The sequence below is a fragment of the Vicugna pacos genome, chromosome 1 (assembly GCF_048564905.1).
Source record: "Vicugna pacos chromosome 1, VicPac4, whole genome shotgun sequence".
NCBI lineage: Eukaryota > Metazoa > Chordata > Mammalia > Artiodactyla > Camelidae > Vicugna > Vicugna pacos.
Genome location: NC_132987.1, coordinates 35045052 through 35060968, shown reverse-complemented (window position 1 = coordinate 35060968; position 15917 = coordinate 35045052). Strand labels below are relative to the sequence as shown.

The following is a 15917-nucleotide window of genomic DNA, read 5'->3' as shown; positions in this document are numbered from 1 at the left end:
ATTTTACACTTTATAACATGAATTAGTACATGATTTTCTGTATATAAAACAAACCAGTGCAAATTTGGCTCTCTTGGAAATGATGAAATAGAGATAACTGGGTGTTGAATATTGTATGATTGGAAATTTTTAATATGTAAGTTAAGTAATTAGTAAAAATTTAATCCTTAAAGCTACTTAACAGAAAGAGAGAGAGTGTGTGTGTGTGTGTGTGTGTGTGTGTGTGTGTGTGTGGAGGCTATGGAAAGGGGGCACTGACTGGTGATGCTGATATTGGAGTGCATCTGAGGCTGTTGTAGAAATACATGGGTTGTTGATTACAACATTGCCGATGATTATAACCCAAGAACAGCTCACCTGAGTAGCCTAGCACCCTAAAATCTCTAACAGGTTCATTAAATATGGTCCTGTGATCTGATCCAGAAGAGCCTGCTGCACACTAGGAGTAAAACTTCTTTACTAGTTTTTTAAAACAAAATGTTTCCTGTTAGTAAATTCATATGTTTAAAAATTTATTAAGTTTGGTAAATTATAGTAATATCCCACATAGGTAGATATTTTGTCTTATTTCATTTTGTGATTTCAGTGTGCATTTATTTATTATCTATGAAACTGGTTTAAAAAAAAACTTGTAATCATCTTGGTAAAAGTAGCACTGTTGTGATATAAAGGGTAACATGAAAAGATCGTTAAGGTAGACCAAAGGGGAGGGTATAGCTCAATGGTACAGTGCGTGCTTAGCATGCATGAGGTTCTGGGTTCAGTCCCCAGTACCTCCATTAAATAAACAAACGCCCCCCCCCACCAAAAGGGGGGGTTTAAAAAAAATGTAGACCAGTAAAGCAATCAAACATCCGATTCTGCTTTACCTCTGGAGAGAAACAGTGCAATGAACGACTATTACAAATAAGTATCCTAAAACAATCCATTGTTTCATTTTTCGTGTCTCCATTATCACGGAAAATTGAGAGATTTATCTGCTTTGGCTAGGACTCTTGATCAGAATAGAATAGCGAATAAAGCACATCATGTGAGAAGGATGCTGAATCTCGTTCACAGTTGTTTTAGGATTTGTATTTGTATTATAGCTCATTAGTTCCTTAGTATTTGTTCAACCAAGCTTCTTTTGAGTATAAGTGTTTGGGAACATTGCTTTCGAGAATTTGTTATTAGTTCATTATGACTTAGACTAGGGCCATTAGCAGTTTGTCCAAAAAAATATGGAAAGGGGATAGGGGAGTTCAGATTCTTAAGCTTTTTATTATGGAACTCATTCCATAATAAAATAATTTGGACATTATAGTGAATGTATTTTTTCTTAGTTCAGATGCAGATTTTATTTTTTAATGAGGAATATTGAAGGGGTCTTGTTCTGCAGGAAGCAGTGTGGTTCCTCTCTAACATCACCGCAGGAAATCAGCAGCAGGTTCAGGCAGTAATTGATGCCAATCTTGTACCAATGATAATACACCTCTTGGATAAGGTAAGAACAATATCTTGTGTTTATCTGAGTAAAAGGATAATACTGTAACTCTGTGAGATTAAGAATTAGTCCCATTTGACAGATTAAGAAACTGTGGTACAAACAAATGAATTATCCAAGATCAAACATCGAGTGTGCTATTTAATCATATACCATATCATCTCATGCTTTCATTAAGTTTGGGAAAGAGACAATTTAAAATGTCACAATCACAGCATAAGGGTTTTTTCTGAACACTGATCTGTTCATGAAAGAGAAAGTAACTATCTTCCTCCGTGTTTCCTACAAACTGGTAGTAGAGGCTACTTTCCTATAAACTGGTAGATCAGGTTCAGTCTTTAGGTAAGAATGCTTAATGCACTAATGAGTCACATGAGGAGACACATACTGCTTGTCCTACATCTAGTGATTAAGATTGATAAGTGAGCTCAAGTGTTACCAGCCTATTGTAGCTGATAGTTATAAAGTTATTCATCCATCTTTCATGTAATCATTTTTAGTCAGTCATTGATGATCATTACCTGGGTCCCTTATGTTACTAGGAACTGCAAAATGGTGACTTTATAATTCTGTCATTCTTTATATATTAGCCATGATTCTTCAGTAAAGAAGAATAAAGAACTTTTTCTTATTAGCTTTGTTTTACTCTAAAATACATTTCATATAGGAAGGGCAAGGTAACTGTTTGATTTTTGCTCATTATCACTCAGTTTTTAGAATGACATGGTTCCGTAACAACCTCAAAAAGAGACTAGGCTGAAGTTTTTAGTGTCATTAGCAAATTACGAATTTTTATGTGTGTATTTTGTAAGTTTTAGTTCATTGTAGTTATTCTTTCTGACACTCAAGTTGTCCATGAAACAATGGAAACTCACTAAATTTGGTGCCTTTGTCTTTTTTACATCACTCTAATAGTTTTTAAGAGCTTTCTACTTTTGGGATATGACATGATTCCCAGGTATGTTTTATATATTTTCTGACCTAGAGCTGGAATTAACTGGTTTTCAGGGTGTTCCTGGTTCCTTTTTGTAGCAAATGGTATTTGAGGTACTTATTTGTGGTACTAAGGATGATCATTGCTACAAGGTTATCATTATATCTAGGCCTAAGTGAACAAAATAGGTGACAATGTATTTTTTTAAGAAAGTGAAAAATATATGTATTGTAATTTTGTGAATGTGAGAATTCATAAAGAACAAATCATGAATGAAAGGAAGCCATTAGGTAGTATTGGGTGTTTAAAATAAGTGTTTTTATTTTCTCTTCTTTGATTTTATATATCTTTTATGCTGAAAATCTTAAAAACATGAACGTAATTGTTTACTTTATATACTGAGAGAAATAACGTAAAATCTACCAAAATAACAAGACCACGTTGACACTTACACATGACTATTCCACTTTTGAGATTTCCATGAGGATTTTTTTGTCTTCTATCAATGATATACTTAAAAATAATGTCACTTGGATAATGTACTTAAAAATAATGTCACTTGAAATAATTCCTGTGTATGTGGTTGAGGCACCAACTTGATACACAGTTAGGTTGTTTGTTTCTTTTTGTTTTTTATGTGGGGGAATTACTTTAGTTTTTTGGTTTAAAATTAGTTTTTGGTTTATTCTTCTGTTGTTTCTTCTTTAAATATAAGCGAATGCCTATGTATGTGCCTGTTCCCACCCTTCCTTACACAGATGATAGCCTAATATATATGTATATTCTTTTTCTTGCATTGCTTTAAGTGGATATATATACCCTGGGGGTCACTCCCATACCACTATACAAAGAGCTTCCTTGTTCCCTTTTTTTTTTTTCTTGTTCCTTTTTTAGCTACATAGTATTCCACTGTATGGATGTACTATAATGTATTTATTTTATTATTTTATGTATATTATTATGTGTATTATTTATTTTATGACATTTGAGATATTTGTAGTATTTTGCTGTTAAGTAGTACTTTAAAGAATAGTTTGTAAGTTTCTTCCATGTTTTTGCCAGATTATATTTAGGGTTACTGGATCTACATGTAGACATATATATAAATTTTGCTATATATTGCCCATCATCCTCTAGAAGCATTGTTCCATTTTACTCTCCTACCAGTGTCACTGACAGATATTTGTAAATTTTATCAATCTGATAAATAAGAGTACATATCCCACTGTAGTTTTAATTTTTGTTTTTCTTATTTACATATTTTTTTCTAATATAAGCATTTTTTCAGATTGCTAGTCATCTTAATATTGAACAGATTGGTGATTATTTTAGTCAATAGATTTACTGTAAGTAGTTATTCCTCTGGTGTTGAGAATTTAAGTTGCTTTTACTTTTTGACTATTATGTGCTCCTAAGACATTGTATAGAGAGATACATAATATAACTTTGTTCTGAATTATTTTCTTGGTAAATTCTCAAAGGTAAGATTACCAAATCATGAATATAATTTTTTAAAGTGATTTTTAAATTTATTTTTTTCAGTTTGTATTTGAAAGATAATATATGAGGGTAATGTCTTTATTAAAGTCTCATTGATGGTGGACATTTTGACTTTTAAACCTTTGTTATGTGTTTAAAAGGATACTTTATTTTACCTTGGCATTTCTTTGATTAAAGTGAAATTGTACATTTTTCATATATTTTTGATTGATTTTATTTTATCATTGACTTCATGTAATCTGATATTGAACAGCAACATCAATTCAATTTTTCCCAGGGAAGTTCGTGAAAAGAGAGCTCCATTTCTATAGGGTAAATTGGTTTCAATGGCTTATCTTAACAAGTAAAAATTATTTTATGCATGTAGAAAGGCTAGAAGAAAACCTGAGGAAATAAGCAGTTGAAAAATCATTTCAGAAAATGTTTTTTTCCAGTTTACCCTATATTGCAATTTGTATCCTTTGCTTTGCTTTTACAGGGAGATTTTGGGACTCAGAAAGAAGCTGCATGGGCCATAAGTAACTTAACAATTAGTGGAAGGAAAGATCAAGTAAGTTCAACTCTTACTTATTTCTCAAAACTGATAAAATTATAATATCGATAATTCCAAGATTTACATTTCATAAATCATAATTTAAAACAATAACAAGATAAACAGGCATTCTGTGATGTATAAAGGTGTCACCTTGACTTCCTTTAGTTATATTCCACATATATGAAGTATTCTTTTTTCAACTCTGGGCCTACAAGAATTTTCTAACCCATGATAAAATCAAGGTACTTATAGTCAGGGTTGTTTTGTTTTGTTTTGTTTAAACAGTGTTAAGAAAAAAACAAGACTTTTTAGGTTGATAGGGCAGAATGAAACTGCCTCACAGATTCTCCTAACAAATGAACAACAACAACCGAAAAAGAAAGCAAAACAACAGCAAAAATTGTCCAGTAGCAAACCAAACAAGGAACTAAACTCAGCCAAAAAGCAGGGGCTAGGAACTAGGGTGAGCAATGTCAGGTGCCTAGGGCATAAAATGTAAAGAGGCACTCTCAGAGTTGCGTGGATGATGAAGCCTAACACTGTGCCAGCTGCCAAAAGAAAATGACTTTTAAAGGTCTCAGATATGTTTCACAGACAGGTAAAAAGGGGGAATTTGGAACTGATAATTGTCACAGATAAGCTATAGATTGGTACTGACCAGTGAATCCACTCAAATATGAATACAGAGCAGAATATAAATATAATACATGGAAATAACTAATAAAATAGAAAAATGATAGAAAAAATACTTTGAAAATATTATGGAACCAATAGAATAGTGAATTGAGAGGTGGCCAGGTTTTATGAGAGTGTTGAATGTTACAGCAAAGAACTAGGATATGCTCTCACATTGAACAATTATAGTTTAAAAAAAAATCATCCAGCCTCTTAACTAATCTTATACTTTCTTAATGTTAAAAGGGAAAGGCTGTCTGAAGGAATGCTTATGGCAAAGAAATGTTTCATATGAAATAGAGTGATTACTTCATTTTTACTTTAGTTTTTTTACTAAGTTCAAGAAAAATATACTACATTAAAAAGAAAAGGTTAGATGAATGTAGTCTAACTTAACATGTGAGAGATGAGTTCATATTTCCATACTCAAGATTTTTAAGTCAAAATTATTCCAGTGAGATAATAGGGTACACAGATGAAGTTCACTTCCCTTTATTATATCATATTTTTACTCTTCAGGTCGCCTACTTAATCCAACAAAATGTTATCCCACCTTTTTGCAACTTGCTGACTGTAAAAGATGCACAAGTTGTGCAAGTAGTACTCGATGGACTAAGTAATATATTAAAAATGGCTGAAGATGAGGCAGAAACCATAGCCAATCTTATAGAAGAATGTGGAGGTAAGATTATTATAAACTGTTATTCTACATTTTGATGTTTTTTATAACTGCTTTTATTTTCTGACTGGGATAGCTCTTTTGTATTTTTGTGGCTTAGATAATCAAGTAACAGAATAAAGTTAAATACTATATTCTGTATGTACAGTCTTGCTTAGCTCTTGCACATGCTTAGGTAACTGAATTGTTGCCATTTATTGAACAAGCATTGTGCTAATAAGGTACTGGGAAAATACCGGTAAACAAGGCAAAGTCCTTGCCCCCAAGGCATGTAGTCTAGTCATAGAGATAAATATGAGCTGATTTAATGTGCTAATTACCCTAATAGAGTTGTACAGCAAGGTAAAATACCTAATCCATCCTGGAAGATGCAGGAAGTGATACCTGATCTGGATTTTGGGAGATGAATAAAGATTAATAAAGTAAAAAGGGATGAAAGGTGTTCCAGGCAAAGATAACACCATTGGATGTCTGAGATGAGAAGTAGCATTCAGCAAATTATAAGTAGTTCAGTGCTGAATCACAAAGTATGAGGTAGAAACTGCCAAAAAATGAGGCTGCAGACATAGCCAGTGACCAGGCCCTTGCAGTCTTAGAAGCTTTGTAGCACAGCAGATACTTTATCTTACAGGACAGTGGTTCCCAAATCTGGCAGTGTACCAGAGCCTCTCGGAAGGTAGACAACAGGTCTTAGCTTTCAACTCTTAGGATTAACATGTAGACAGAACATGGAAGTCTCAAATGTGACTGTGAAACAAAATGTAAATATTATCAAGCTGGATAAGCATAAAAATAAAAGATATTTCTGACTGAATTTGAGAAGTAAATGAAAGGAGAGGTAACAGGGTAGGAGAACCAGTCTCTTCAGCTTATGCAGTGGAAGAGTTAAGAGGCTTGAATATTTAGTAAGAAGTAAGTATTTTTAAAGTTACTAAAGTGACAAGTAGAACAACAAAGAAATATGATGCATAATGTCAAGTTGGGAATGGGAAATAGGGAAAACTGTTAGGGAACTAATTAGGAAGTGAGTACTAGAAAAATTAAAAATAGGCATAGTTAAAATTTTTTCTTGTTTTTTTTTTCTTTTACCATACAAACATTTTAATCATTAAAATTTTGTTTTTATATATTAAAATAAAAACACGGATCTTGAGCATTGCCTGCTTATTTGGAAGTGAAGACCAGGAATCTGTATCTTATAGGCTCCCCCATGGATTCTGCCATAGTGTATGACCAGCTATTGGAAGATTTTACCTAGGGCATTGATGTGTTTAAATGAAGCATGACTCTGAGGGGAATGCAACTGTTAGAGACAAGAGTCGGGAAACCACCTAGGAAAGTATATAGTGGTCAGGCCACAATAAATGAAGGCAGTGATAATAGAGACAAAGGGGAGATAACAAGATTCAAGAAATGGATAGACTGAGGTTTTTGAGATTTGATTATAGAGTATTGAGGGAAAGAGGAACTTAGTTTTTCTCTCAGATTTCAAACCGTTGTTATCACCAGTAAGAATACAGTAGGATAAACAGTGTAAATGAGGCAAAGCAAGTAACAAATTGTGTTTTGGACAGTTTGAGTTTTAGGTACCTGTGAAGTGTCTCATGGAATGATCATGCCGGATTTAAATTTTAAGATTCTGAAACTCAGAAAAGAAATGAAGCCATAGATTTACAAGTCCTCAGTCTACATGTAGTAGTTAAATTTTTTCATGGAATGGCCCTATAAGGAGAATATGTAAAGTGAGAAATGTGCCCAAATAACTTCCTCCACTTAAGGAGTAGGTAGAGGAGGAACACTTATGAAAGGGCAATTTGACTTTAATTCAGAGGCCTTAATTATTACTCCTATAGAGCAAAACAGGATCCAGTTTGCATACCAAAAGGTTAAGTTTATATATTCTGCCTAGAATTTAATAAATTTATTAATGTTTATAGGGAAAAACCCCTGAAATACTGTAGTTGATTTTGATTATTTTTCATTATACTTAATAGGTGTCTTAACATTCATATTTATTAGTCACTAGTATTAAAAGTTTTTTCATACATGTTCATTAGAAATACTTGGCAGATGCTAGAAACTAGAACGAATTTGCTTTTAACATTTAACAAACAACGCCGTTTTATATATAAACACTGACACATATCATATTCTGTTGAGTAGATACATTTCCGTTGCTTACATTTATATGCAGTTGGACACTCAGGTTAATTTTTTTAAGATAAATATGCTGTATCTTTGTGTATAAAACCTTTTTATTCTTGAGATTTACCTTTAAAATAGATTCCCCCAAATTGGATTATATGTTCCCAAGATCATTGTAACATTTTTGTCACTATTTTTAAAATATTTCTGTTGTTTCACTTTGTAAAATTTCTTACAGGACTGGAGAAAATCGAACAACTTCAAAATCATGAAAATGAAGACATCTACAAATTGGCCTATGAGATCATTGATCAGTTCTTCTCTTCAGATGATGTATTTAATAATTTTATGGTTTGCTTAGTTTTATGTATAAACATAAATCTGGATGAAATAATATAGTAAGCTAGGACATATATATATGTACTTTTGGGGAATGGAATTAGGTATATAAGAGTAATATTGATTATTTCAGAAACAAATATTTTAGTATTTTGAAGTCCCTCAAGGCATTAAAAAGTAGTACTAGCTCTAATGGCAAAAAAAAGATAAGAATTTTTTGACAGTGACAAATGAGGCAAACAGGGATACTAGTATATCCTATAATGAATCCATTATGACCCAATAATTAGTTAGTCCATGTTTAAATATATTGTCACTGTTGTTCTTAATTGCTGACTAAAAATGAATGTTAAGATAAATAGATACAATGAAAAAAATTATTATGAAATATGTTACTATATAATGTAAGGTATAATATACAAAAATGTTTTCAGATTGTCAGTATATAATAGGTGAAATTAAAGTATTATTTTTAGTATTGCCTTTTCGGAGAAGTTAAATCTAAAAATAAAGCAGTTGTTTCTTAGAAAATTATGGTAATTAGGTATAGCCACCAGTGGATTTCTTGAATGATTTTCATAATATTTCAAAAAAGAAAATGGAATGTTATTAAACATTTTGTTAACAGGCATGATTTGAACATTAACCTGACAAAGACAATACTAGAAAAGAGTTATAGATTATTTATTACAAATGATCAAGCCAAGTCCTGTTTAGAATGTAATACCAGTTAAATAAATCAGGAATAAAAATCCTGAAAAAGCATACTTTTTTAAAGGTAGCTTTTATCAAATGTCTTACAGTTGGATTTTTAGAAGTCTTAATTTATAATTAGGTTTACACAACGCCTAATGCTTCCTAGTACCTTAACATGCAGTTTCTGGTTACTCTGTTACATTGTGAAAAGAATAATAAAGATGATATGCCTATTATAGGAACTACACTATAGGTTTATCATTTTGTGGTACTTCAAAAAGAATCTTTAGACATAAAATATATAGAATGAATATTATTTTTCCACTATAAGGAGAGCTATTATTTTACTACTTTAAGCTCAAACGTCATTTGTCTCCAATTGCTGTTAAAAGATTAACCAAAGATTATACTTACTCTCCAACAGTGGTAGCGTTATAGTGAATACCCTCTCAGTCTGAGATGCAAGACTGTCTACAGTGTATTACTTCTCTTTCATTCTTTTGAAAGTTACCCATTTTGCATATTATCTTAAGTCTCCTCATTTTGACATCCCTTAAGAGAAAGCTTTTAGAAAGTGTTTCCAATTTCTAAAGGGGTGATATGACAATGTTGGCATCCATCATGTCCCTCATAATTTTTTAATAAAGAAAATGAGACTATTACTATAATGCTATTTGTGTATACTTTAAAATTAATCATTACTTTCTTTTTCTTTCTTCTCTTAGATTGATGAAGATCCTAGCCTTGTTCCAGAGGCAATACAAGGTGGAACATTTGGTTTCAATTCATCTGCCAATGTACCAACAGAAGGGTTCCAGTTTTAGAAAGATGTTGTGGAAGTTAGGTACAATGCAGCACTGAGATATATATATATATATATATATATATATATATACATATATATAAAAAGGTTTGATCCATCAAGCTTGGCTCATGGGATCTGCTGCTGCATTAAATCCGGAAAGAAAATGTGAAGATTTCATTTGGAATCACAGAAAATGCCCAAATGAGGTCAAGATGGCGAGTGGGTGCGAGTGAGAATGAGTGGCAAAATGTAATGAAAACTTTACATGAAAGCTTATTTAGGTTGTTCAAAGTAAAAAGGGCTACAGGTCACAGATCTTCAGTGCCTGAGAAGGAACATTGACTTACTCTTTATCAATTGAGGGGAAAGTGCAGTACTGTCATCTTCAAGCCTTGTAAGCATAAAAGAGAATAGGATGCCCATATAAGTCAAAGGAAAATGAGTGCAGGCCTTGCTATGAAGCAGTGTGTGAATGGACAATGTTGAATGAATGTCTGGCTCAGTGATGAAGAGCCAGGTTCATCTTTCAGACCTAGGGCTCTTCACGCATGAAGTAGACTCCTAGTCCTGGAGTGACTGTGTACGAGAGTTTGTGGTGCTGTATGTGAACGCATGCAAGCTTGATTCGCCTTCAGGGGGCTGATAACAAACCTAGTAAATCATCAAAGTGAGATCATAAGTGTTAATGTACACTGGACATGAAAACAAAGACCAGTTCAGCAGCAGCCATTGTTTTCTATTTCCCCTCTTCCCTTTTCCCACCCCTTCCTTTTTTTTTTTTTTTTTTTTTTTTTTTTTTTTTTTTTTTGTCCTTGTGTTTGTGGGGTTTTTTGTTTTTTTTTGTTTTTGTTTTTTTTTATTTTGGGGGGTTGTTTTGTTTTGTTTTGTTTTTTAAGTTTTTATTTACTTTACCTAGTATGGCTTTTTAGTTGCTTCTCAAGTCAGAAAACTTTCAGGAAGGTTTCCCTGTGCATTTGCACCAGATGAATGTTTGATGCTATGAAAAGCTTTCCATATCATCAGAACTAATTTGTGTAGATTTTTGCATGAAAGAAAAATCATAAATTTCCCTCAAAAATAGACTGTGTTGCAGTACACAAGTTGCCATAATAGTATAAAACAGTAAAATGTGCTTTAAAAAGCCATCCTTTTCATTTTCAGAGATAACATAAAGATCTTTGCATGAGGTAAATCTACAGCATAGTTCATTTTTAGATTTTGTTGAGTCCTGTAAAGAAGAAGAAAAAAGTTTCAGTTGTGATAGAATACCGTGCTGTGTTTAAATGTTACTTGTTTTCAAACTTTGTTTTCTATGAAAATGATATGGAAACTTCTAAAATGGAATTTGGTGCATATGTACTGCTGAATAAAGATCGATGAAGGGGTTTGAGTAGATGTACAAATCAAGTAATGGTTTGAACACCTTTAATAATATGCCTAATCTGTTCAATTGTTTTAGAATCTTTTTATCTTAGATGTAGGCAGCCATGAACAATCTATTTTGAGCCACTTTAGGGAGAAAACTTTGTATTTTTTAAACTTGCATAAAATTTATGCAAGTGGTTTTTATAAATTGGAATAATACCTCAGTTTTGAGGTTATGCACACTAAATTAAATGTGACATAAATTAATTTGTACAAAAAGAACTCTTTATAAGGTGGCTCATTGTAGGAAATCCTGTGCCTTCCCCTTTGAGCACAAGTGTTGCATGAACAACAGTTTGCTATAAGAAACATACCAGATTAGCCACCATTAGCATCTATATCTACTTTGTGTTTAAAAATCAACTGGTAATTCTGAAACACTGTAGAATGGATAAAAATTATTTTGTGATCATAACTCTTTGTTGAACTAGAGTATTTTTGCAGCATTCCTTGTCATCAGAAACATGGTTAAAGTTTAAAACTAGAAGCAGCAGAAAACTAGCTTGTAAAATTTATCCAAGTAGAGTGCAGGCTAGGCTGTCTTGGGGAAATAAACATTAAAACTTAAAGCAATGTTTTACATGGGGCATGTGTGTGTGCTGTGTGGATTTTTTTTATATATTAACATAAAATTAGAGTATGACTCAGGGACTTTTATTTGCTTGTCTTTCATAAGCTTTTGACCTAGAACAAACATTGCAGAAGAAATTTCTCAAGCTCTGTAATTTCAGTAGAGACATCAATATTCTAACCAACGGAAACAGGGGACAACACCTGTGCTGCTGCTTCCTCCCTGTCCTTCCTTCACTCTTCCAGCAAAATGGACTGAGAGAAACAACTTGAGCTGCGTTTTAAGTATTACCGTTAGTAACGTCAACATACGGCTCCAAAACACGGTTGTTACAAACAGCTTAAGTTACCAGAAGGTGAAAGTAACAAATATTTTTTAAACAAAAGTCTGCTTCAGAGTAAGCCAGTGAGGGTATAGTAGGCCAAATGGCTCTACAGAATAATTACCTTAGATACTTACTAGTTGTGAATGATGCTAGTAACATCTCTGAGTACTAGGGCCACCTGATGGTCTGAATATTTCACTTCCGCTGTGGTCTCGTACAGGACAGTGACTTTCTAACAGAATTCTAGGAAGGACTTTTCCATGGTCAGAAGCTTGTTTTAGCACATTTAACAGTTCACCACAGTTACTGATTTAAAACAACTCCTTGTTTGTTGTTGTTGTTCTCCGCTGACCTAGGAAACTGATGTATTTTTAACATTAGAGGTATTGCAGTGAGGGGGAAAGTGGAATAATAAGCCTTTAATAAGCTTAATACTCTTGACTTTTCTTATCTTAAACTGCCTGTTGGAGCATTGAGCCCTTCTCAAGTGCTGCAAAAATAGGAATGTTACATTACAGGTGTATGGGATAGCTCTAGTCTCAAGTATATCTTTAAAGATATTTTTCCTTTTGCTTCCAAATTTTCGAAGACTTCAGTAATTGTGTGTTGTGATATAATTAGGATTTTCCACATTACTCTGAATCAAACGCAGAGCATTCCTAAAATTGAAGCCACTGACTAAAAATACATCTGAAAGATTCTTAGCATTAAGTTTATGCTTGCCTCAGTGCCTCCGATGTATAGGGTTTTTGCATTGTAAAATGATGGCTTATTGTAACATTAATTTGTGGGACATCCTATGTAGATTCCTCATTGCTTTGGTTCCCTCAAGAAAAGAGAGAATTAAGCTAAGCTTTGGCTTTAAAGAGAAGTAATGTATTGTCTTTTGCTGTATAACAAATTAACACACACACACACTTATGGCTATAAAACAGAAACGTATGTTTTTTATTTCACAGTTTCAGTAGGTCAGGAGTCCAGGTACAGCTTAGCTAGGTCCTGTGCTCAGGCTCCCAGAAGAGATGTCAGCCAAAGCCACAGCCTCATCTGAAGTTCAGGGTTCTCCTTCATAATCCTAAGGCAGAATCCACTTCCCTTACCAAGATGCAGGAGTCTTGGCAGCTTGCTTCTTCAAGGCCTGCAGGAGAATCTCTTAATCTCAGAGAAGGCCCTAAACTCTCTTTTAAAGGGCTCACCCTTAAATCTCTAATCTCAGAGAAAGCCCTCTTTTAAAGGGCTCCTCCTGATCTGATTAAATTAATCTAATTTGATTAACCCAAAGCCAAACTGATTAATACCTTAATTATACCCGCAGAATCCTTTACTCTTTGCCCTATACTACAGCCTCATCACAAGATAATATATGTCATAGTCACAGATCTGCCCACACTTGAGTAAAAGGGATTACAAAGGATATATACACCAGAGAATCTTGGGAGCCACCTTAGAGTTCTGATACCAGAAGGCAATATCAATATTTAGAGCTGGGGCAATTTGAGAAATGATCACCTAATATGTTGTAGATTTACTTTTGGATGACGGTCACCTGTGGGAATCTAATGAAAACTCTGAGCCAGCTTCCTTCCAAAATGCATGTACCTACAGTTTTAGGGTTTCTATGGAAGTCTGAATTTCAGAATACGAATGATCTGTCCTGATCTTCCCTGTCAGATGATAGAGTTACCAAGAAGTGATTTAACCAAGATCACACAGCTGCTAAGGGCCAGATAAGACCCAGATCTCAACTCCCATACCGTTGGAAGCTGTGCTTTCAATTACTGCTCTAAAAACTAAATTCATTTAAACTTGTGAGCAAAAAATGTTTACACAGCTTTTCTGTAATTTGAGGAATGGCTAACACTAATTCTTATAGAAGCTTACCTATGAATTTTGAAATTACATTTGACCCTTGAACAGCATGGACTGCACAGGTGCATTTATACTTGAATTTATTTTTCACTAAATAAATACTGCAGGGTCAACTGTACCTTAAGTCATCTCTAGATGACTTACAATACCTAACACAGTGTAAATGCTATGTAAATAAGTGTAAGTACAATGTAAATGCTATGTAAATAGTCCCTTTAATAACGCTGGGGTTGGAGGGCCAGCCCTCCACACAGTCAAAAAAGGAAAATCCTCATAACTTTACAGGTGGCCCTCCTGTCCATGGTTCCACATCCAAGGTCTTAACTAACTACAGATGATATAGTACTGCAGTACATATTTAGTGAAAAAAAGTCCATATATAAGTGAACCCATGCAGTTCAAAGCCATATTGTTCAAGGGTCCACTGTATTTGATTTTGAGTACAAAATTGAATCTTTCATTGTGGATACCAAGAAGGTAAACTATAAATAGGCCAATTTGGCTTGAAACAAAAGCAGTTACCAATTGTTAGCTCCTGAGGTTTGATGGATTATTTACCTCTTAAATTGGCATTTTAAAGGAGAAATGGTTTTTCTTTTTAATAAATAAGCACAATAATGAAGTGTATGCTTTTTAAAATTATAAGTACAGTAATAAGCATATATGTATGCCTTGAAATAAAATCAAGGTGTATCCTGTGAAGCAGAGGTAACCTAACATCTAACACTATTGATGTAATTAATTTTTTGAAACCTGTTATTTATTGAAATAACTGTATCATAATAGTGTTTTTACAAAGAAAGCATCCAAACCATAAAGGTAAATGATTGCTGTTTTAGTCTATCTGTAGCATGAAATTACCAGAATGTTTTTTGGTTATTGATGTTGCTGTATTCATTGGTTAAAGTAATTACATAAGTTTTCTTCCTAAATATTTACACAAAATTTTAGTTGCTAGACATAATTAGGAGCAAGCACAAGGGTGTCTCAATTTTATCTAGTCTAAATGTAAGCAGTTCTGATAATCACCATGGTCTTTACTCATTTCTTTGCCCTTAAGTGTTGCAGAGACCTTAAGAACAAATTCATACGGTGGCCCCTTTAGTAGATTACCTGGCTTCAAATCCTAGCTCTGCCACATAACTCCTGTGGGACCTTGTAAAGTTACTTTATGTGTTTCTGTTTCTTCATCTGAAAAGTGGAAAGTGTAACAATACCTACCTCCGTGGGTTGTTTTATGGCTTAAATGAGTTAATTTGTGTAAAACACTCAGAATAATCCTAGGTAAATCATAAGCAGAACAGCTAGGAGAAATTCTTCAACTTGTCCTGCAAGTAAAAGTGGAAGTTTTATTCATCTTTACATTTGACAAATGCCTGAGAAACCCGCATTGGGCTAGGGGTTAAATCAGGAGTCAGCAATACAAAGCCAATTAAAATGTGTACTTGCTCTCAATTTTAGCCTACTAGGGGAGAGACCGTCATAAATGGATAAATCAAAAGCAGTAGGTACAGTGATAGATGTACGTGATACCCTTGGTAGACCCCAGTCTTGGGACTGTGTCAGAGCATTTGATGGAGAATACAAAAAATTTAGACTTCTCTCAATTCAGTATCTCCAACTTGAGACTTTCTTCAACTATTCAGACTTCAAAAATTTTTTCAAATCCCAACTCTGTTACTCCTTCATTCTTCGTAGATCACCTATTTCAGGAGCAAGGAGGTAGTAAAGAGAAAATGTATGAGAGGAACCCCCTCAACTCACTTCCAGCTTAGAAACCCACTTGTATATGTTACTTATCCACTCCTTTCTGCTCCGTTGGAGGAGATATGTTTCCTCATAACGAAGGAAGTCCCATTGTCTTGAATCCTATCTCCAGCTACTTTTTAGGAATCTTACACTATGAATTATGGCTTTTCTCTCCTTTATATTCAGC

The 15917-nt window shown here is 33.6% G+C and overlaps 1 protein-coding gene and 1 non-coding gene across 3 annotated transcripts in view; both read left to right on the top strand.

Moving 5' to 3' along the window:
- KPNA4 (karyopherin subunit alpha 4) overlaps positions 1-9987 on the top strand; it is a 52201-nt gene extending 42214 nt beyond the window's left edge. For both annotated transcript variants that reach the window (XM_006200854.4, XM_031679549.2), the window contains 5 exons: positions 1379-1483; positions 4396-4467; positions 5647-5809; positions 8190-8284; positions 9712-9987. In XM_006200854.4, the coding sequence (XP_006200916.1) occupies positions 1379-1483; positions 4396-4467; positions 5647-5809; positions 8190-8284; positions 9712-9810 (534 nt within the window). In that variant the 3' untranslated portion in view covers positions 9811-9987. The remainder of the gene's footprint in view (positions 1-1378; positions 1484-4395; positions 4468-5646; positions 5810-8189; positions 8285-9711) is intronic.
- Positions 75-423, top strand: LOC116281571 (small Cajal body-specific RNA 7). The gene has a single exon (XR_004191046.2).
- Positions 9988-15917: the final 5930 nt, after the last annotated feature.